Below are 23,467 nucleotides of genomic sequence, written 5' to 3'. Positions count from 1 at the left end.
ACAGGGGTCAGTAACAAGAACTTCTCAGAAACATTCTTTTTTGTGTATTTTTGTTGTTTGTGTGAGGCAAACTTTCAATCTGCTGTCAGTATATATTCTTTTTTCTTTTACTGTTCGAAAATGTTACATCGTTTCATACTGACATCTCACTTCAGAAAAGGTGAGCAGTCGGTACTGTCAACAACCAGCAACATCCCCTTGAACACAAATATTTAAAAAAAGTTCATGACACATATTGGTGGATAATGGATGCATTTGCATACCTTATGTACTCACGAACATCTTGCTGAACTTTTCCTGGTGGAGGTGGTTCCAAATCTTAAAATAAAAGAAACAAATTATTTTGTAGCAATCCACTTCAACAAGAGAAGTCTTTTTTTCCTTGAATTACCACATAAAGGAAAGTTATGTTCATGGAGTTTTGAGACATTCTGAAGAAATCATTGTAAAAGTGCTACCACTACCTGGAAATCTGTATTAATTTCTTGCATATTATAGATCCACAATTGATTTGAGTTATTCGATTTTCAGTTGACTTAATAAAGTAACATATGCAGAAGAAGCCCATTCATTTCTACAGCACAGTCAAAATTACTCACTTAATCTTTGGCTTCTTGAGTGTCTCAGTGACCGGAGTGTTTGTCCAATCATGTGCTGAAAATAGAGATGAAGGTTTCTTGTCAAGCACAAAAATAATATGCAGCAGCGGTTAGTACAAGCTTTTGAAATTAAAGACGAACAAGACCCGTCAAGAGAGAAGCCCGCTCATCCTATATGCCCGCTTCTATGCACTCGGTGGAAATAAACTAAAAAGCTACATAGTGCCAAGCTTGGTAGTCCTGAGCACGGGAACTGTTTGCCACTTTTATAGCATCAATATTATGGCAAAATGAACGCCCACGCATAATTTCTTGTTGAGTCAACCATTAGAGATGCTCGCATAATATTGCTGCTTAGCAGGATCCTCAAAGAAACTGTATTGTCTGCAACGGTAATGCAGCTGGCTCGTTAAAATATTTCTCACGAACTAAAAATTGATCTCGAATGCACTTGCGGTTTCGTTTCTAGACTTGCTTTCTTTTTCCCAGGACGTAATATTTACGCTGAATATGTAAACAGAAACACGAACTGCTAAGCTGATTTTCACTCTTCTACACCTCATGTGAAAAGCAGTAATATGTCGTGAAATGAAACTAGAAATTTTCTCGCTAATTGACTAAATCATTCAGTACATGAACCTCAAGCTTGAAATAAGGAAAGAAGTTCCCCTTCGCACCCTAATAATTATGTGATCGAATATTATGTCATAATAAGCGTGCATAAAGGGCGTGTAGTGACTTGGAGTGCTTGCAGGTGGCACCTAGTGGCGATAAACGAGTGCATGACAGGCCGGCGACAGAAGAGCGAAGAAACAAAAAAAGAACCTGCGGGATCCGAGCCATCTGAAGGTTTTGTAGTGTTATTTTGGAGTGCCTTGACGAGAAAGTCCCGGCAAGCGATTCTTTCCAAGTTGCCCGATATCTTAGCCCAATAACGTGGAGCAGCAAAAGCGGCTTGAGCATAGTGAATTTACTGAAAGTGTGTCAAAAAATAATTTTGCCAGAACTGCGACGGTGCAATTTCGGTAGCAACTCCCCCGGCGGTCACTCTCGGAATGTTCGCTCTACAATGGTGCGACCTGTAGCTTACACCCAAAAGCGAATTCGATAATTCGTTCGGTTGCAGTCGGCCGGCCTCGCGCGACATTAGTCTCGATCGAAGCGAGGGTGCGACCTACCATTTTCTCGAAGTTGACAAGACCGTCGATGTAGGTCTTGTTCCCTTCGTGGCAGAAGGTCATGTCCTTCAGCAGGAGGGGCATGAAAGGTACCAGCGGGGGCTGCACCTTCGACACGGCCACGCGGTACCGCCGATGGTTCCGTGACGGGTCGATGAGCGTTTCGAATTCGGCGAAGGTGCGCTTCACTTTTCCCGGCAGCCGCTCCCACGTCTGGCTCAGCCGGCTCACGGCCACGTTGCTCAGTCCCATGACGATGGCGAAGAACGCGTTCAAGTTCTGGTACTCGCGGCAGCTGCGAGCCAGAAAGATCAAGAACGTCAGCGCGCAGCGAGAGAAGAGCGGGCCCCGCAGAAGGCCACGTGGACCGAGAGAGCGTGTGGCCCGATTCACTATAGTTCTCTTTTTTTTGTTCGAGCACAAACAATTTGTTATCCATCGATATGTTCCGCACGTCGTCTGTTTTGCTATAACAATTGTTATAACAAAATGTTTCAGTAGAATAAATGCATCTAATGTTCTGGAAGTTCATAAATTATCGTGAGCCTTTAGTACACACTACTAACGAGCGCGAGAAAGCAGCGCAGTCATTGTGGCGATAGACGTCACAGCGATGAAGACATCGGTCAATACAACACAGTTCTCGCAAAGGACAGCTTTGCGATTGCCGAGACTGGCAAGGTAATTCGTTCGGTAGTATCAAAACAACACTGCAGCCTGACAATTTCGTCGTCATCATGTTCGACACCCCGATTTTATGTTTCGACTTCTTTATGGAGTGCCCCTGCAAATACAAATAAAAATTAATTTTCAAAGCGCGATGCGATCACAAACAAATATTCCTAAGAGATACAAAATTGGTGCACACAGGAAACCTCTTCAGATGAACAACAACGAATACATATTAACGTGCCTGTTGTCGATAAGGCAGCCTCTTGCACATTCCTACGGTGACTTTGCCAAGCAGATTGCATGAAAATCGGCAAGTAAGAGGAAGTTTCCTCAAAAAGAAAAATTGTCATCTTCGCTAGTATAGCACAAAGCTACATGAAAAACCGATGCTGGTTTCTCAGAGGCTCTGGAAATCGAGCCCAGGACCAACGCCAATCACCCAGATTATATTTTTTTGTTGTTGTTGTTACGAATGCTGAAAAAAAGAGTTAGTTTTGCAAACTCAGTTATACGAGGGCGAATCAGGAAGTCTGTCCCTATATTTATTACCCAAAATAAGATAGATACAGGTAATTACAAATATACGTACTATTCTGCGTGACCTACACTATCTTTCCACATATTTTACACACCGGTTCAGACACTAGTCTCATCGCATGCCCCTGTGGTAGGATACGTCCGGCTGACTACGGAACCACCGTCGGACTGCTTGACTTCATCGTTGCACGTGAATCGCTCTCCTGCCAGGAACTTCTTCAGCGGAACGAAAAAGCGGCAATTACTAGGGGCCAGCTCTGGACTGTGTGGTAGGTGGTCCAGACTCTCCCACTGAAATGACCGGAGGTTGCCGGCGGTTGTGATTGCCACACTTCGTTGCTCGCACGCCATGGACGTGCGAAGCACAACCGCCACCTTCAACAACTGACAGCAGCGCCGTGCCGCGGTGCTACCGGCAGATAAGGCCGGGCCGGTCCAAGAAAGATATCCGCCGGGAACGGACATGTAGGCTTCGCATTTGCAGCCGTAAGAGAGAAAATGATGAATGAAAGGTAGGGAGGTTAACCAGGACTGAGCCCGGTTGGCTACCCTACACTGAGGAAAGGGAAAGGGGGACGGAAATATTAAGAGAAAGTCCACTGGGGATATCAGTCGGTCACTCAGGCCGGATCACGGACGCTGACTCAATCCGGTATCTTTCAAATATCGCAGCAGCGCTTTTGTGGCCTTTTGTAGCTGCGATATGAGAAGCCATGGTCCCAAGATCTTGTTCAAGGTGAACGGCTTTCCATCTAGCTGATTGAGAGCTGTGTACAGGTCTTGCCTTTCATCTTCAAAAGATGGGCAGTAGCACAGTAGGTGTTCTATAGTTTCCTCGACACCACAGGCATTGCACTCGGCGCTATCAGCCATTCCAATCAAAAATGCATAAGCATTGGTGAATGCGGCGCCCAAACGTAAGCGGCACAGCGCTGTTTCCTCATTTCGCGGAAGACCTGGTAACAGCCGCAGTTGCATAGAGGGATCGAGGGAATGCAATCGATGTTGAGTGAATTCAGGCGTGTGCCACTTCTCCAATGTCAAAGAGTGGGCTAGCTTGCCTAAGTGTTGGGCTGCGTCGGTCCGCGATAAAGGTATAGAAACAAGGGTTGCTCCTTCGTGTGCTTTCCTAGCGGCTTCGTCAGCGAGGTCGTTGCCGGAGATACCGCAATGACCAGGCAGCCACTGAAACACGACGTCGTGTCCTTTCGTGATCATGTGATGGTGCATTTCTCGTATCTCCGACACGAGTTGTTCACATGACCCGCGACGAAGAGATGACAGAAGACATTGTAAGGCTGCCTTTGAATCGCAGAATATTGCCCACCGATTAGCCGGTTGGTTATTAATATAATCAACGGCACCTCGGAGGGCAACAAGCTCCGAACCGGTTGATGTTGTCAAGTGAGAAACCTTGCATTGGATGCTTAGTGATCGTGATGGTATAACCACTGCGCTGGTGGAGCTGGTCTGAGTGGAAGAACCATCCGTATATATGTGGACTCGATCCAAATAGAAAGTGTGCAAACAATCCAGAGCTGCTTGCTTCAAGGCCAAGGTAGGCAGGTCGGTCTTCTTTCTTATCCCTGGAACCGTAAGACGCACTTGAGGTTGTTTTAAACACCACAAAGCTGAGGTTGAACATGCTGAGGTTGTGAAGCCGGATGGCAAGGAGGCATGATGGATGCTGACCTTGTTGGCGAAGGACGCCTGTGGTCGTCGTTCTGGCAGGCACGCAAGAGAGCTTGACTGCATCCGTGAAACATGACGAATATGGGCTCTAAGCGTTTCCGTGCTAATGTAAGTCGTGATCGGATGGTCTTGAGCCATTATAATGGTTCCTGCTGTTGAGGCGCTCCACGGAAGGCCTAGGCAAACACGTAGTGCCTGCGCCTGCACGCTCTGAAGTTCTCGAAGATTGGACTTGCACGTTTTAGCAAGCACGGGAGAGCTATAGCGTAGGAATCCGATGAAACGTGCTGGATATAATTGTAGCATGGAGCCCACTGACGATCCCCCTGTTTTGCCGGCGATGAACTTGAACACGTGAACAATAGATGTGAGCTTCTTCTTTAAGTGGGCAACCTGAGGGCTCCAAGTGAGGTCCCGGTCTACAATGACGCCCTAAACCGGTGATTTCTCTTGTAGGAGATAGGCTAACCATTGATGCATACTGGATAAGGAGTCATCGCTTTTCGCGTAAAAGCGACTAACGCACATTTTTCTGTTGAGATGGTAAGGCCTTGTGTGTGAAGGTAGTCAGATGCCTGTGTTGCTGCTTTCTGTAGCCGTGCGCGAACCTGCAGGCTAGTGACCGCTGATGTCCAGATGCAGATGTGGTCGGCGTAGATTGAGACACTCGCTGTTTCCGGTAGGGATTCGGCCAGCCGAAGAAGCGCGAGGTTGAAAAGAATCGGCCTCAGAACACCGCCTTGGGGAACGCCTCGGCATGTGTAGTGGTCGGTAGTCGGACCATCTTTCGTACTTACGAACAAGGACCTTTGTGTCAAGTAGTTTCTGATCCATTGATATACTCGCCCTCCTAGTTCAATTGTCAAAAGTGCGCCTAGAATGGATTGATGGGAAACGTTGTCGTAAGCGCCTTTCACGTCAAGAAAGAGCGCTACTGATAATCGCTTGCGAGATTTCTGTTGTTCTACAGATGATACTAGATCGATGACACTGTCAGTCGATGAACGACCGCGTCGAAATCCCGCCATAGAGTCAGGGTAAATTTTGTGTTGTTCAAGGTACCATTCGAGACGCATGAGGATCACACGTTCCATGAGCTTCCCGACGCAGCTGGCAAGAGCTATAGGCCGATACGATGCCAGTTCGAGTGGCGACTTTCCTGCTTTTAGAAGCGGTACCAGGCGGCTGCGTTTCCATTCCTGTGGGACGACACCATCTTGCCAAGAACTATTAAAAAGGCTGAGAAGTTCTCTTCGTGCTTCTCGATCTAGGTGGCGCAAAGCAGTACATGTTATGCCATCGGGCCCTGGTGAAGACGAACACCTGCAGAGCGCCATAGCAGCTTCTAACTCTTCCATAGAGAATGGAGCGTCCACACTTCCATCTCGTGGGCCGGGGATGTTGCCTAAAGTCATGTCAGGGACCAAAACTGTGCCGCTGGCGACTTTCGCGCAAAATTCCTCTGCGACGTCTATCTCACGGCGGTTTTGATAGAGAGCAAGGGCGTTGAAAGGGTGTCGTTGCTGGGGACTTGAGCAATGACCCCGTGGGGTAAGCCACACACGGGACAATGGCTTGCGGGGGTCGAGTGAGTCGCAAAAGCATTTCCATCTTTGATCCGCTAGCTTATCCATTCGGCGTTTGATCTTCTTTTGCATGCGCCGAGCTTCTCTGAGGTCAAGAATTGACTTCGTGCGCCTGTACCTCCTTTCAGCTCGGCGACGTAGTGCACGAAGCCTTTCCAATTCAATGTCATTTTCTGTACGCTTTGATGAATGTGTGAAACAGCGTGTACAATCTTGCATAGCGTCTGCTATTATGTCTTCTAATCTGCGTGCGATATGTGTCTTGCATGTGTCTTCTACACGATCTTGAAAGACTGACCAGTCGATTTGGCGATAGACAACCGGTAATGCGGCGTCTAGTCCATCGATTCTCATATAGGTGAGAATATGATCACTTCCATGGGTTTCAATATCAGTGAACCACTGCACGCTCAAAGTCGAGCAACGTGACACCAAAGTCAAGTCAAGGCAGCTGCTGTACGTAGTTCCTCGCAGAAATGTCGGGCTTCCGTCATTTAGAAGACACAGGTTGTGGCCTGATGCAAAGGATATTATTGACCTGCCCCTCGAATTTATCCTGGAGCTTCCCCATTTAGGGTGGTGAGCTTTGAAGTCCCCTGTTATTATCCAAGGACCGGGAGTAGCAGCCATAATATCTTCCAGTCTTTTTCTATCAAACTGACTTGTTGGGGAAAGGTAGACGCCAATAAGAGTAAAAGACAGCTTCTTCTTTTTCACAGTAACACAGACGTATTCGTTACCGTCGTGTGGCGCTACGTGTTGGGAAAAATACGTAAGGTCCTGGCGAATGTAAACCAGAACCTTACTACTACGGACACACGTGTTTGAAACAAAAGATTCAGCCGTAATTTGGCTAAAAAGGCAAATAGGGTCAAAGACTTTCTGATTTTAAGGGACAAGCTACAACCACGAACGTGAGGACGGGCACTCACTGGGAAGCAATCTTGATGAACTTTCGTAGAAGCTGCACTCGCCGGCCGATCGGATTCGCCAGGCACATCTCGGTGACGACCCAAAACTGAACCTCGTTGAACCTCCTCTGGAACACGTCTAGGTTGGACATGATTTTCCGGAACTGATGCCTGCCGAACACCTGGTAGATGAGCTCGTACTGCGAGACCGAAGAAAAAAGAAAACGACCCGAAATTATCAGATGTACGGGGAGAAGACTGCTTCGTGTCACAGGCAAAGCCGCAATGTTACCTCTCTTTTTTTTTCTGCAAGCAGGAGACGAGCAATAACAAATCCTATGACATTTCCACCTGCTAACTTGTCCATCGTGTAACTTTACTGCAACAGCAGTCGCGAGGTAGCAAATTGTGAAAGGATGGATAGGTGGGCTAGGTGATAACGCATATTGATAAAAAGTTAGAGCGCTAGAAACACGAAAGGCGTATAGAGAAAGAAACACACACCACTCGCGCTCACTCACAACTGATGTTTAATGCACGTATGGAAAAATACATATATAGAAAGTGGACGCTTCACGCATGTCATGATGAGATATAAAAGATGAGGTCAGTTGTGAGTGAGCACGTGTGGTGTGTGTTTCTTTCTCTATACGTCTTTCGTGTTTCTAGCGCTCTAACTTTTAGTTAAAGTAAATTGCGCTTGATCGTTCGTCACGCTGCGGTTCAAGCGCCCGGCATGGTGTAACGTAAAATAAGTTGCGTCTGTATTCGCGTTACTACTGAACGACAGCATGTGGACATTGAGCAACTACGTTCGACGCTCTTAAAGCATATGCAACGCTGTGCATTGACTGCCACGCAAAGACGACGCGCAACAAACCGATTCACGATGGGATGGCATTGACGTGGAGCCACAACCCCAAGCAAGTGACCTGCCTTTATTCTCTTCGCTGTCTCTTCCACACCACCTACATACATGGGCGAAAACACGCAGCGCCGCATTGCTATTTGCACTGCTATTTGTCGTATAATTCTCGCGATGAACAATTCCTACATAGAATGTTTTGTATTGCACAGCTGTAAAAGAAAAATTACCGGTATCGAACGCAAAACCAGGCGTTCGCCCTTTCATATTGGCGTTCTGTGTGCCACTGGAGCTTTCTAAATGTATTCAGGGAATACCAGAAAAGAAAATCATGTAGCAATATTAAACCTATCGATCACTGAATTAGCACAGCAAACTGGGCGAGTTGGTGACTGAACATGTTCCTAGAGGTACTAGGGGTACTACCCCTAGGAGTACTATCAATCACATTGAAGCTCATTGCCGTTTACATCAATCGGTATTAAAGAGTAAATGCAATTAAACAGTCGCTGGAATAAGACCAAATTTCTCGCTTGTCGTTCCAAATGTACTGCAACTTTCCCAACGGTTTGTCTCGCTTATATGAATTACAATAGCTTCAAGCTTTCATGCTCTACAGTAATACACTTGATCAAAGCGGCGAGGTGTAAAAAAGAAAAACCATCGTGATCCCTTTTTTGTCGTTTTCTTTTTCTTTTGTGCATAGAGACACGAGGAAGAGCAACAAGAAGCATCACGATACATTTTGATGTGAAGTATAAGCACTGTACTGAAGCGGCTCATTTCAGATACAAGCTATTATGTTTCGCTATTTCCAAGCGCTTATAATGTGGCGTTTTGAATTTCTGATAGTAGGGAGAGTGCAACAACAACAAAGTCTAGAAAGGGTCTTTACCTTTTGTGTATTAGCCTAATACACTGACGAGTTCCATATTGCATTAGACAAAGTATGTTTATAACTTTAACGCTGAAAGAAAAGTTGACATTCATTCATTGAGGTAGACCATGACCTCGTTAGTCTACTGAATTGGCCTTCACTCAAGAAAACTTTTGTTGCGTTATTGAGATGTCTATATAGCTGCTTTTGGCACAATTTAAATTTATCTGCTACCTGCTCTTTCAACTCGTTTAGGAACAATGATGACTTTTGCCCCAAAAATAACCCTCTGTTATTTCTCGTAATCGGTGACAAGCCGCCCATTTCATCACAAGTGTTTCTATCAGCAGCACAAAAACGTCACAGGACCAACATAAGGCATGAAGCTTTATCTGTTAATAATTATCTGTTAAATGTAAAATTTAGGCATGAAGATATCCAGGCACTCTGAATGGGCTTAATAATAATAATAATAATAATAATAATAAGTCATTGCGGAAAATTAAAATAACACAGTTTAGAGATCAGGCCTACCAAGGCCAAATAGGGCTTGATAGGCCTGATAGGCATAGTGCGGGCAGCCGAACCGCAATCATTTTAAGCCTATTTGTTATAGGTGAGATGTTTTTAGCGCCTGGCGCATACCTCGTGTATGCAGGAGAACAGATGCCAGTCGTAGAGGGACATGTGGTAGGCGATGTCGTGCGAGCTGAGTGTCTCCAGAAGTGCACCTGTCCCTTCCACCGGGCCCTCTTGTTCGCTCAGAGGCGTCTGGAAGAAGCACGACACATAATACACGTAAGCCCACAACTTGACGTCCCAATTCGTAAAAGCTCACATTGGCATTTGTAAATGGTGAACCCTAAACTGGGCAGCGGCTACTTTACGTCGCTGTAAGTGCGACCTGTCGCAGACACTCGCAGGTCTCTCGCAAGACCTTCGCAGACACTCGCAATCTCATTAGACGAACGTATTCACGACTGCTAGAACACTAAACTTCTGTAGCATTATTCTGCGAACGAAGGTTTGTAAAAAATGGTCATCGATAAAGCCCTTGTTGAGCTCGCGCTCACTACGTTCTAGCTTAGAACCACAAACTTCCACATCACTAGCCGTCGTGGCTCAGTGGCAGTAGCGCTCCGCTGGTCGTTGGTTGGTTCGTTGGTTCGATTACCTGCCCCGGCGGGCGGGTACCTACGGAAGCTAAATGCAAAAAAAAAAAAAAAAAAACTCTCGTGTGTCGTGCTTTGGGTGCACGTTAACAAACCCCGAGCGGTTGAAATTAGACCTCGGACGCAGCGGTGTCTCTTGTAGACCGTGTGTTGCTCTGGGACGGTAAACCTGATAACATAATTCACTTTAATTTTGTCGAAACTACAGCAATTGCTTTATTGAAAGCCCAATCACAGCCTAGCGAAAGTCTAAGAAACTTTCAGCAACGAGAAACGCCCGCGAGACTGCTATTCGAGCGGTTTCGGCTATCGCAGATGTAACTTCGCGGTCAAGCGAACGTGAGTTTGGCCGGTTCGATTGCGGGAAAGGTCTTTTTCCTTTTTCGATGAGCGCGTCGCTGATTAAGTTTATCGATGGGCACAGTGATACACGTGATGGTTATGCCATTTGGTACGACCACGCCTGTTTACACCGCATACGCGATTCGGAACATTTCGCGGAAGTAAACAATCGTGGCACAACTCACGAGGGCGTCCAGGTGATCTGCCGGCGAAATGAAGACCCTTCCATTGATACTCAGACCGGTGGGTACGCTCACCTCAGAGTCCTTGAATGCGATACGTTCTGGAACGAAATGTAGGGCGTAACTCTACCTTTGGCTCTTCCTCTGTCAAACAATTTCACATTGTTCTAACACATTATTGGTTTTTAGTTCTGACACCTTAGGACTTATACTACTTTCGCAAATTAAGTAATAATATAAAGATAGGCCACCGATACAACGGTTATATCAGAGAGCGCTGCGCAAGTACGTTATCTTCAAGTGCGCGCACATTTTAATAACAAGAAACATGCCCTCCCACAAATATTATCTCACGAACGTACAATGGTGAGGTACGATTGAGAATATATTGAGAAGAATTCCCAATACATTCCGCGCTATCATCACCGAGTTGGGCAAAGATCAGTTACTTATGCCAGATTGAATTCGGGAATCATTCAACACGTTCATTATTTGCCTTTAAGTACACAGTGCGGGGTTCCTTCAGATAGGGCGACTACAAAAACGCAAATCAAAGGAGGAATAGTCAGATCGAACTCACAAATCGCTGGACACGTTAATGCTATGCCATTAGACACTCGATGAAGGACTTCTTCAAATGAGATTAACAAAAACAACGGCAATCAAAGGAGCAATCGGTAATCGAAGGCGCCAAGAAGATGCAAAGATTCGTGGCCCGTACAATTGTTATTCATGACGCGCTACAATATTAACGGCGAATTGCGAGGAATCCGCTAGGAACACAGATGCTTTGCAGTATTCAACTGAATTTCGCACTGTTCGTTTTAATAGGATGGTTGCGTGGAATTCGCAGAAGCACGTTCATGCCTTGCGAAAAGCAAGCTACGAATATCAAAACACAGCATAATGAAATGCTTTGTCGCCTCATAATTTTATTCATAACATTCGCTTTAAACGAGTCTCGAAATCAACCGACCTAAGAAGACGCTCATTGACACTCTGCGTCTGCTACGGCTCGCGTGAACTCTCTCCTTTTGCCTTTTCCCTCTTCTTTCTTTAAACCCCGATCCCCTCTTTCCTGTGCAGGATAGCAAACCGGACGTCCATTAAATTACCCTTCCAGGCTTTCCTGCTTTATTTCTTTCTCTCAGAATGAAAGCTCAAATATAAATAATGTTCAATAAGTTCTTGTTTCTCGCTCATAGAAAATGTTAAATGAAAGAAACACTTATTTACTATACGTTAGAGTCCCTTTTAAACAGAGTTATGAATAATTTATTCTGGTAGCCAGCATGGTCATCAGCACTGCTTCCTGTTATCACACCATGAAAAGAAACCGCACCAGCGTCATTCGCACTAGCTTTTCCCTCAAACTCAATAAGCAATTTAAGATCATACATTGTCTGCAAAACCGGATTCAAGAGACGCACCTCCCGAAGATTTCACTTCGACAAGCACCAGGTCATCCTTGAGGCTCAACTTTTCGGCAGCATTCCTCTTGATGAATTCCGCCGTGGCGCTCACCGCAGTCTTCAGTGTGGTGTACGTGTGGTCGGCACAGTATACCCTGAAGATTACTGCAAGAACGAAGAGAACAAAGTGGGCGTGAAGGACTAGCATATGGCGTGTGCGGCATTTCGCCGCTTTTGTAACGTTCATAATCTAGGATCAGCCGGCACAGAAACGCTATAGAGGTACTCTCTCATTTCGAGTTAGAGACTTGTCACGTTGTAGTGGACAATGAACAATCAAACGCCGCCAGAAGTGCCAGTTAATCCGTTCACTTTTTATCGGCTGAACTTGAGCCCAGAAAGGCAAGCAACACTTATAAGGCACAGCCGTTAGCTGTCGAACACCACCCGCCGTGTTTGCTTAGCGGCTACGGTGTTGGGCTGCTAAGCACGAGGTCGCCGAAACAAATCGCGGCCACGGCGGCCGCATTTCGATGGGGGCAAAAACAACCGTGTACTTAGATTTAGGTGACTGTTAAAGAACCCCAGCTGGTCAAAATTTCCGGAGGCTGCCACTACACCGTACCTCATAATCAGATCGTGGTTCCCGCACGTAAAAAACTGTGTCCTTTTTCTGTTTCTTGTTTTTATCGAATTCCAAGTATGAAGTGCGCCCGCTATTGGAAAAGTACCACAATGAATCCGAGAGTAATCACTAGTGCTCACATATATTTGAGAATGTTCAACATCATTCGCGTATCGCACGCTGTCTCGTTAGACAAGATGAGTTCGCTATGTCGCGGTACAACAGCGGCAACATTAAAAAAATTTTGGACAAAGTAAGCGTGGCTGGCGCCAAGCAATAAATCCATAGCAATAGTAATCCGCTGAAAAACGTTCACCAGAAAAAAGAACAACAATGTACAGGCGCCGACAAAAGTGGTATACTCCACGCAGCGGGACCCGGAGCAGCGGCGTCGCTCGGCACTTTGGCGAGCTGAAGCAGGAAACATTGACGCGAGTCAAGCGGCATGCCTGCAGATAATAAAGGCCACCCATTGGCTGTCTCGATCCCAGATGCAGGCTGTAGATGGCGTTGCGATTCAGTTTGCCGTTGCTCCGGCTCCTGCTGCGTGGAGTATACCACTTTTGTCGGCGCCTGTACATGCGACACACTGTTACGGGCTATGAATTGACGAGTTGAGACCGCTCCGCCAGCGACGGGGCACTGAAACGCGAATGGTTCAGCCAGAAATTTCGCTCAAGATTCTGCGACGAGCATCGGAAAACTTCGCTGACTATAACACGTTCGACAGCACCCGTGCAATTCCGCGAATGAGTCCATGCGCAGACTTGGTTCCGGTCACTCGGTTCATTGCTTTGTTTTGCGAACATCAAACCTCCGCGAGCCATTTAACCTTGTCGGCTCCCACTCCTGGAATCAATAATCAACCGGCTTAACGTTCGTAAAGTGCTAAAGTTCCAAGCTCGGAAATCATTGTATCAGAATGCGGATCCCCAATTTCAAGATCTCCATGGAGCATTATTTAAAAGACTAGCGCGAAATAGCAGGGACAAAGACAGAGAAGACGACAGGGCGAGCGCTCGTCCTGTCGTCTTCTCTGTCTTTGTCCCTGCTATTTTGCGCTAGTCGTTTGAATAATGATGACACACCAACTAGCCTAGCTTTCTTCCTTATTAGCGCTCGTCCTGTCGTGTTCTCTTTGTCCCTGCTATTTTGCGCTAGTCTTTTGAATAATGATGACACACCAACTAGCCCAGCTTTCTTCCTTGAACTCCATGGAGCACCTTTATCCTCATTGTTTCAGTAAAACACACATGGCGCCGCTGCCGGAGCACATGTTTCTTTAATTTTTTTTTCAGTAGCAGAGCTAGAGCTATACAGCAGCAGCTGTAATCCAATGAAAGAAAAATATAATACCATGAGGTTCTAAAGGTGTCCAAAACAAAAAGAAGAAAAAAAGATAACAAACGTAACTCAGAGCCTCTGCTAGGCTTTTATCTATGTGACAGATTTTGCATTAAAGTTTTCGAACGTTCAAACGTCATTATTGAAATCTCAGGGGTAAAAAAGAATAAAAAAGAAGACTAGCACGTACGCGCTTGCCGCAGCGTGAAAAAAACTCACGCCCGCGCGTCTTGCGTTTGCCGCGCCTCGCGAGGATTGGCGGTCGGTACCTACAAGAGGCGAGCCAGCGCGCGCCCACAAGCTTGGCTCGCTATTTTCTCCGTGGTAGACATTCGCTTCGCATTTCTTGTGAGGCAGCCCGAGCACCGATATTTGTCTGGAGGATATATATCTGTGCCCGCGGCGCGCTTCGACGCGTGCCATCTCTCCCGAACCGTCCGCACACGCGTAGGCGCGCGGGCGCGAGCTTTCGCGCGCCGGCAAGCGTACGTGTAGTTCGGCCTCAGAGGTCCACGGGATTGTTGCGGCAGGTTTTACAAAAGCGCTTTTATTTTATGTTTTTTTTCACGCCGAGTGGGCGTCGCCGCGTCGTCGACACAGATAGTCGCGTTGCTATGTGAAAACAAAATAAATGACCACGCCGTCATTTATCATCTCCGTTTTCTTCTCATTCGCATAAACGTAGAAGATACACCTTCTACAGTTCTCGCCACAGTGAAAACGAGACATACGGCTTCTACTTTGCGACAAATTCTTAACGTAATCTTGCTCGCTAATATTTTCTTTCTTTCAATAGCTACTCTTACGTAACACTGCCAACTTTACCTTAGCTTAGCGACACAAGCGAAGAAGCCCAGTCTATAGCTTTCACTATTCCCAAAGCAGCGCCCGAAATGTTTTCCAAACTGCAATTCCAAATGGCCTCAGGCCAAATTCACAAAGCTGTTCGTTCATAGGTGCCCTCTGCCATTCGCTGGACGCCTTTGATAACTATATGTCCGACATCGCGGAGTGCTGGCGGCTGTTCTTACGAACCGCTTTGTCGTAAGAACTTTACATGAGTATTCCCAAGGTATTTTCAGAACCTACTTTAGTATACGCATCTTCGATAAGCGGAACCTATGGACCTGAACAGTCTCTTTTAAAATGAGTGCAATATTTTTCACGCCGGTATCTGTTCAACAAGTAACCAAACTTTAAAATTTCAGAAAATACGAATCTAACGTCGTTTATCTAAGAGCACAAACTCCTTACTTGCTTTAAAACTTTACTCAATTATAAAGTAAAATGAAGACACCGAAGGAGCTGGTTGGCCTCATCGAAAAATATGAGAGTTGCGCGGTGTACGGGAATATCTTACATATCTTTTTTTTTTTTTTCAGGAGACTGCGAAATACAGGAACACCATCTACAAACCAATAGATTGAATGCTCTGAAGCTTTTTGTACATCAACACGCATAACCGAGTAGGACCGCATAAATAAAAGCGTCATGTATACATGATTATTCCTGCTAAACCGTGGACTCGGGTCAAATTTTGCACACAGGTCGAATTTTGTAGTGAGTTAGGTTGATTATCACGTTTTGGAGAATGTGTTACCTGTTTCATCTACACGAAATCCGAAGCGGGCATCGTCTGCAGCAACGCCACTAAGAAGCTTTTTTTTTTTGTTATTATAATGCAACAAAAATGTAGCGCCATTTGTAAAGGCAACCACAAAAATACTGTCCGAAGCCGCGAGAGAGGGCGTCATTGTCATGTTGTAGTGGAAGCGACACGTTTTCAGAGGCGTCGCTACAGACCCCACCCGCGTTCGATTCAATGTGCACGAAAGCGTTAGTTAATACCCAGCTAAGTGCTATTAAACGAAACTCGCCGACAAATTTGAACACGAACGAGCCAGAATTTTGGCAGGAATATCTGGCGCTCCTGTTTACGCAACGTACAGTGTAGAAGCGTGAAGTGAACAGGCACTCACTCTCGTCGTTGGGTTTGATAGGCCGGTGCACGTCAACCGTGTCCTCAGATGTCGTGCTTCCGGACGACAGGTGACGGATGTGGCCGAAGGGACCCACTTTCCAACGCTGCGGCGCCGAGCACTCGTGTTCTTTCACGTACCTGAAAAGAAATACACTATGGCACTTTTTCCAGCCAATTTTCTCAAAGCCTACGGCACGCAGTGCATTCAAGAAGCGGCTGCTAAGCAGCAACGAAAGAAAAGGAAACCAAAAGGCAGCTCAGTTTCTGCCATGATCGCATTTAGGGTTAGCACGGGAGCGCGTGGCCACGCATCAAAGTAAACATGCGCAAGCGCATTGACTGCTGGAAGCGTGGCTTCACGTCGTCTGCTACAGACTTTCGGCCCGCAAGGTCGAGTTGAGGTGAAACAGTGTAGCAGACGACACGGACCCAGGCCTCTAGGCGTCACTGCACCTATGCAAGTTCGCTTCGATGCGCGGCCCTGCTCGCTGCAAGGAAGCTGTGCAGAGCACGGCTTCGCGCTTTTTTGTTAACGCCAAGTGCGATCAAGGTAGTGCTGCGGAAGCATGCGTTTGGTCCTTGCAGGTATAGCAGACGAGAGTCAGTAACGAGAAGAAAAAGATTGCATGGTCATGCGACTAAGTCACTGATCGTACCTAACAATGTTCTTGAATCTGAAAGGCTAAGTCAAGGTATACCATAAACGAATTTACGAGCAAGTTGGAAGGTCGGCGAGTGCATTGTACACGATCCTAAAAGGCGAACTAGAAAAACCGCAAAACAGACCTTAGTCAACACTCGGTAGCATGTACAAATATGAACAAACTGGACATAAACTAACAATTACAATGACACCGCTCAGATGACTGCAAGGCTCCCTACGAGCATGGGGCATTTCCTTTTTCATTAAAAGGAGCGAAATGGGTCAAGTTCTAGATAACGCAATTCTCCAGCATTGACGAGGTGCCCTCAAGCACAATGGAACCGAGTCGCGGTATGATGTCAGCGCCCAAGTGTGTTTACTGAAAACTCGTCTGTTGCTGATAATGCTCGTCATGTCCTAAATGTGAATCCGTACCTCCGGCAGCGACACGGAAAGAGGCAGGCAACCCTAGAACAGCAAAAACTGGACCCTAAAAGGTTTCCTCGCAGGGCGAGGCCTCCACGCTGTATCAGCTTAGAGATAGAGCCAGCAGATGTTTCCGCGCTCAGTATCAACCTCGTTGGTTTACTGATGCTAGCTAGGTTCAACACAGGCTCGCCGTTCATCAACTCCCAGCTTATCCACATATACAAGGAAAGATTTGGATGTCTATTTTTCAGTCCCTGAGAATCCTTTTATCGCGCCCGCTGTCAAGCACAGTCAGAATGGGATGCCTCACGCTAAATAGAAAGAAAGTTCGAAACAACAGCTGTATAAACGAGGATCGCAGCACATGCTCTAAAGTTATTAATCAGTGTGAGAAGGTGAAAACCTAACCTGAAGTGAGCTTAGATGTATTTAAAGACGTTCTGTCATTTCAACCTGTTCCCAAAACCTATTGACATAAGACAATCGGTGAATACTCATGGCGGTTGCTGTGGTTCGAATTGCCTCGTTGTGCGTTAAACATCATCGCTGAGTGAATGAGATCACTAGTTCCTAGGGCATCAAGGCCCTTTCAGGCGCTATGTCCACAACTGCGCACGCAAAAATATTGCATCAAAAGTAATAGCACTGATGGAAGCATAAATATGTAAGATGTGTCGCATACATCTTGAAACACTTCTGATTAGACCTCTGCTGAAGAATATTACAGGGAAAGTCTCTTAATAAAATTGAGTTGGGAAGGTAGGCTGCTGTGTATTTTCTCTAGGTATCAGTATTTCGTTATGAAACTTGTTCAAAAGCTTCGTTCCTTTCTTTTTCTCAGACCTTTCACATCAGGCAAATTTCTCAAGTGGATGAAGTAGCAGATTAGAGCGCACTAGCTCAGGTCGACCTCTCTGTCTTTCCTATCTATAAATTATATTCTATCCTTTTAGGTGCTTTCCAAGATTGCTGGATGTGAAATAGCTTTTTTTTTTTTTTTACTGATGTCCCTATATGGAGTTCTCGTGAGGAAGTCACGTTCCGTGAACTTCATAAAATCCACGGAAGAATTGAATATACTTAATTCGTTCGATACCTGCGTGCTTTTCATGATTCTGAAGATGCCACAAATGTGGTGAAATTAAGTATTTTAATGGGCAGAAATAATGGGCGCGTGAATAGGCATAGTCATTCCACGGTGGCTATACAGGTGAACACGAACAATGTCTCTTCGGAAGCTCATCTCGGTGACAGCGCAGACCATGCGTGTTAGGGTAGCAAGCAGAGAAGAAAAAGAGAGAGTGCCAGGCTACTCTACTGCGACGTCAACTCTTCTTACTTTTCCTGTAAATCCATGATCCTCGTCATTGTCCTGAGTTCTTCCTGCAGGCAGCCTGCGTATTTCGTGCTGTCCTCTTTGACCGCCTTTAGGAGCTCCTGCAAAGCAAAAGTGGCCCAGGCTCGAGTATGCCGGAGCAACCTGCTTCGCAGTACAAGTACAAGACGGAATGACGACAGCTTCCTAACAGATTGTTATGAGGCCCTTTCGTTTTATTTTCTCTCGCATACTACACTATTACCGTTACTACAGTGTCTAAATGTCCTTGAATTAACCAGTTAACTGGCCCAACAAAAAAAAAGAATGACACTAAGAGGGCAGCATATAATTAGTCAATAGAAAGTATAAACGAGCTTTCCAGGAAAGACTGTGTCTTCCGCTCGTGTTATTTGAGGAATTTCTCAGCAGATGACTGCGTCCATGAGTAAACTAAAACGGAGGAATTGGCCAGCTAAGTGACAGCTTTTGACCACCAAGGTTACCAGCTGTAACAGACATCAGAGTTTTGGCGATAATCGCTATTAGCGCATTTATTCTTACTCATTCCGCATTGGAATGGCCGACAACGCTCTCTGCAATGCCTGTCTTTGCGAGGAGACGCTGCAACACATTCTGTGCGACTGTCCTGAATATAATGTTCAGCGACAGTCCCTGGCATCCGTTCTCGCGCACCTTGACACTAGACCATTGTCCCTCGACACGATTTTCACATGCCGCCGACAGAAGACATCGCAGGTGAAGGCGACGAAGGGACTACTTCAGTTTTTGAAAGAGACGGGATTGGACAAGCGGCTCTGACAGTGTTATCACGTACAATGCCAGATTGATGGACTCTACCGGACGATGTTTGTGTGCTGTGATATGTGCTCTCTCTCTCTCTCTCCCCCTTCCCCATCTTTCATCGCCCCCATCCCTCTCCCATGTGTAGGGTAGCAAGCCGGTTACGCTAAACTGGTTAACCTCCCTGCCTTTCCTTCTCTACTTTTTCCTTCCTTCCTTCATATTTCATTAATTACTCTTTTGTTAATACCCACCAAATGCCATCCCTGAAAGAAGCACCAGTTTCGAGAAGTCTCCTCCGAATGTGCACCGAAACCCATGCTGCACTTAGTTTCCCAGAAATCTCTGATTCAGCACTGTGGCACATGGCATTCGGAACGCCCCACCATATGTCGTGGCAGATGTGGCAGTGGGGGGTGGGCACAACCATTTCAGAACTGGCGACACTCTTAGGGCTCTAAATGGAAATTTCTCGGCTGCTTAGGGACATCAAGTCCGCAGAGTTCCGAACATGGGACCGTGTATCATCAGTCGGAAAGCTAATTAGTGAACCGCAGATCAATAACAATTTTATTGTCAATAATCGGGCAAGTTTTTATGTGTGGCACTGCTATGAGTCATGGCAATCAGAAACATCCACTCTATTTGCAATCACAAAGTTCCATTAAATGTGTACTAACAGCCGACGCTGAAACAACGACAGTATGTGTGCTTTCCCAGTGCTATTAAACAGCTTAGCTGCGGTTGCTGCACTTAGAGACTAGCCGAAGTTTTTGATGCGCAGGCAAATTCTTCTAAAATAATTTCAATGCCCAATAATGTCATGTTTAAGTTAGCCCTGCATTTTAAACATGCTCAGTATCGAAAAACAACAGGAGAGCCAGAAATTTACCCGCAGCGTGTACTTTTGAACCACGACAATCAGGCGGTTCTGTGCGGTTGAAGAATTTCCCTGGAGGCGTTATCCGGTTAAAGGTATTTTATTCAAAGTTGTGCTCGTTTCAACAATGCAAAGTCGCGCCAATATCTACGCGTTTACGTATATAACAATGTGGCATTTACTTATGCAGAAAGTCTGCCCCCCAACGAGGGCAATACATATAAAAAAAGAACAGTTTGCTTTAGTACTTACGTCTACAAAAGCCTGGATGACTGGATCCTCGAAAAAGGCTTCCCGCACCGTGAGCGCCCAGCTGTTGGCGAATTGCACAACCCGTCTCTTGTTGGCGAGGATGAACTCCTTCTCCTGCCTCGAATTCGCTAGATCGATTCGATAAGTGGGATCTGGCGTTAAGGGCAAAAAACACTGCACTTTTATTTCTATCGCTTTCTAGAACACAAAGCACGGTGTGCGTTTCGTGCCGCGTTGCCATTTCGGGGCTTTGCCCCACAAGCCACACTAACTTGGGCACGCCCTGCGTGTTACTTTGCTACAGTATTTCATGCGCTGAATAAACGTCATTACATAAAGGTGTCTATTCCTTCAGCCTCTGTGCACAGTAGTGACGCTGAAAGCGGACAGTCGTCCACTATAAAAAAGAATGATGACCAGTACTCCCAATAAACTGCGCTCGTAAGGATTTCCCAACGTTGCTGAAATTCTTTAGGTCTACGAGCTCGCATAATAAACATTGAGAACACTGCTGCTGCCGCTCGATAGTGTACGCGGTGCGATTGCGTGCCGGGTACATCCGGTGTGCTCCGATGTACACCTCCGTCATAAGATACAATGAAATCTTTCTGCAGAAGACGCTGTTGTTTGTGTCATCGCAGTGTGACGGCGACAAGCATAGCACACGATCTGCGCATCGTGAGGCGAGAACCTTGATCGTTGCAGGCAATTTGTTCGAGCTCTCGAGTTAACCACTGAGCCATGAACGAAAATCTATAGTTTAATACACGCATGACCCTATTCGACGTTGTAAAGCAATATATAGGCTTGTGCAGCGCTAATCCTTCCTATATAGTTTCGTAGTTTTCCGTCAGCTCATTTCCCAATGTCGTATAAACGTAAAAATATTCGTTCATAGATAGCTTTCACACATCGACGAAAAGGATATTGCTTCATAAGTTCTGGGCACAGCTGATGGCTTGGCATAAATATGACGTGAGTCAGCAGAAAATCTTCTAGGAAAGTATCTGAAATCAAGAATAGCGACAATCCATTAATGATGGCATCGTGTAAATCAAGGGTCACGTGAAGTCCATTTCATCAGAATCTCAAGAATGATACAGAGGAGAAAAAAAAAGTGCGAGAGGTCAAGTCTTTAATTACCTGAGGATTCTTCTGTTCTAGTGTCTATCCGGGTTTCTAATAGATGTTCCAACATCTTCTGCGGGGTTCCTGCCATAACCATATACCTGTTCGAAGAAGAAGACCAATTTCAGTGAGGCAGAGTTTCAGACTATAGATACACTACGACGTCCGCGACATTTAGCTTCCATATAACCGACTTCCGCTCAGCCTTGACTATCACAGCGGTAAATTCAACAATTCTATTCAAATTCCAAATATATTTTTTCGTGATTTGTCGCCAGTCTTACTGGCGCTCTCGGTATGTTGTCAAGAAGAATTGGCGCTCTTGAACAGTGGAAGGTTATTATATATCGAGATCGAATCCGCGAACTCCCGATCAGCCCCGTAACGTCACAGCCACTGCACTCAGTGGTGACTATGACGCACTAAAAGCTTTGCAAATGCGGTCTCAGACGTTTGCGCTAGAAGATTAAATACCTTTTTCAAAATTAGAAAATGCAAACATTAAAAAAACATTGTGCAAGAAGCATCCACAATGATTATCAATGTAAGTGAATAGTTGAACGCCTCTAGAAAGCTATTCTCTTGAATAAAAGGAAGACTCGCCTTAAGGCGCATTTAAGTCAAGATATTTAGGTAGCGCTCGTTTGCGTAATTCTGCTGGGGATATAACCTATAACCAGCACCTCCGTAATGGCAGTACAGCTAGGCGGGTCTATATAAAGCCTTTATGTCATATGTGTCTGTGTCCTATATGTCAGGTGTGTCTGCATCACGTCTCCAGCAGCGCCGGCGTGAAAGCCGACTGCTATCCTCTACTCCAGCAGCCGCCTCAGAGAGCGAGAGGGCCGCGGGAGAAGGAGAAGGTTGTCTTCCGCTAGCGCTCCGGCAGAGCTGAAGCGCGCAAGCCTTCGGGTGCCCCGAAACTGCACGTGCGCCTGCACGTGCGACTGAGAGAGCTACAATAGTTGGCCTTGGCCCAAGAACGCAGCCCCGCCCGTCAGTTGCGCGAGAGCATGTTTGCTTTGCATCGACACCTTTGCGGCAGCGGTGAAAGTTTGACTACCGACCGCTCAGTGACCGCAAACCACCGATCTTGCGAAAGAGCCAAAGAAAGATATTGACTCTAACGACATACAAAGTAATGTTGCCACATGACCAAATACAACGTGTTCACTTTGAATAAGTAGTTACTATGCTGTTTTTCTGCAGTACAGCTATATATGTATGTACAGGCAGCGTGTCCCAGCTTTCATGGACCAAGATTTAAAAATATGCAAATGCAATGTAGCTGGACAAAACCAAGGTAATCTTGTTTGCCGTCGCTTTGGGATGCTCAGATATTTTTTGCATTCCGCCTACTTACATAATTAGTCTTAGTTAATTAATCAATTTAAATATTACAATTAGATAAACAGTGTACATGAGAGTGGCTTGTTGGGCTAGATGGTACATGGTCATACTAGGAGAATGCCAGCAAACTTGAAAGCAGAAAAAATCGAGAAGCAGACATAGACAAAGAGACAGGAAAGTGGCTGGACTTGAATTGATTGAATGAAGTTCAGTCCAGCCACCTTCCTGTCTCTTTGTCTATGTCTGCTTCTCGATTTTTTCTGCATTACAAGTTTGCTGGCATTGTCCTAGTATAACCAGGAAAAGTGTAAATGAGAAAATGGTAGAGCGTCATAAAAAACTCCCTATACAGCTTTCTGTACGTGCTACATCAAAGTGTTTTTCCGAGCGTGAAGAAAGCCTGCAAATACACTCAATAATGCCGCGGGAATGGCCACTCAAGGCACTTTGTGAACCTGCGGGTTTCTTTCACGCTCGGAAAAGCACTCTCATATAGCACGTAATGGGCAACAGAAAGCTGTATCAGGAGTTTTTTTTTTTTTTTTTTTTTTGACGCTGTACAATGTTCTCATTGACACTTTTAATCTAATTATAATATTTGAGAAGTTGGTTAGATAATTAATTAATTAAGACTAACTATATAGTTAAACGGAGCGCAAAAAAAAAATACTCTGAGTATCCGCAAGCGACG

The 23,467-nt window shown here is 45.7% G+C and overlaps 1 protein-coding gene across 7 annotated transcripts in view; it reads right to left on the bottom strand.

Annotated features, from left to right (window-relative positions):
- Epac (Exchange protein directly activated by cAMP) overlaps positions 1–23,467 on the bottom strand; it is a 794,549-nt gene that overhangs the window by 4,285 nt on the left and 766,797 nt on the right. For 5 of the 7 annotated variants that reach the window (XM_050187979.3, XM_050187981.3, XM_050187982.3 and 2 more), the window contains 12 exons: positions 21,442–21,527; positions 21,227–21,305; positions 20,299–20,443; positions 18,387–18,484; positions 15,974–16,128; positions 12,044–12,190; positions 10,617–10,714; positions 9,563–9,688; positions 7,197–7,375; positions 1,778–2,072; positions 600–654; positions 264–318 (listed from right to left, as the gene is read on the bottom strand). In XM_050187979.3, coding sequence (XP_050043936.1) covers positions 264–318; positions 600–654; positions 1,778–2,072; positions 7,197–7,375; positions 9,563–9,688; positions 10,617–10,714; positions 12,044–12,190; positions 15,974–16,128; positions 18,387–18,484; positions 20,299–20,443; positions 21,227–21,305; positions 21,442–21,527 — 1,518 coding nt within the window. The remainder of the gene's footprint in view (positions 1–263; positions 319–599; positions 655–1,777; positions 2,073–7,196; positions 7,376–9,562; positions 9,689–10,616; positions 10,715–12,043; positions 12,191–15,973; positions 16,129–18,386; positions 18,485–20,298; positions 20,444–21,226; positions 21,306–21,441; positions 21,528–23,467) is intronic. The other 2 variants (XM_072286537.1, XM_072286538.1) reach the window with 1 other exon arrangement.

This window comes from Dermacentor andersoni, chromosome 2 (assembly GCF_023375885.2).
Source record: "Dermacentor andersoni chromosome 2, qqDerAnde1_hic_scaffold, whole genome shotgun sequence".
Lineage (NCBI taxonomy): Eukaryota > Metazoa > Arthropoda > Arachnida > Ixodida > Ixodidae > Dermacentor > Dermacentor andersoni.
The sequence above is the reverse complement of the archived record's forward strand: the minus strand, read 5'-3'. Positions and strand labels throughout refer to the sequence as shown.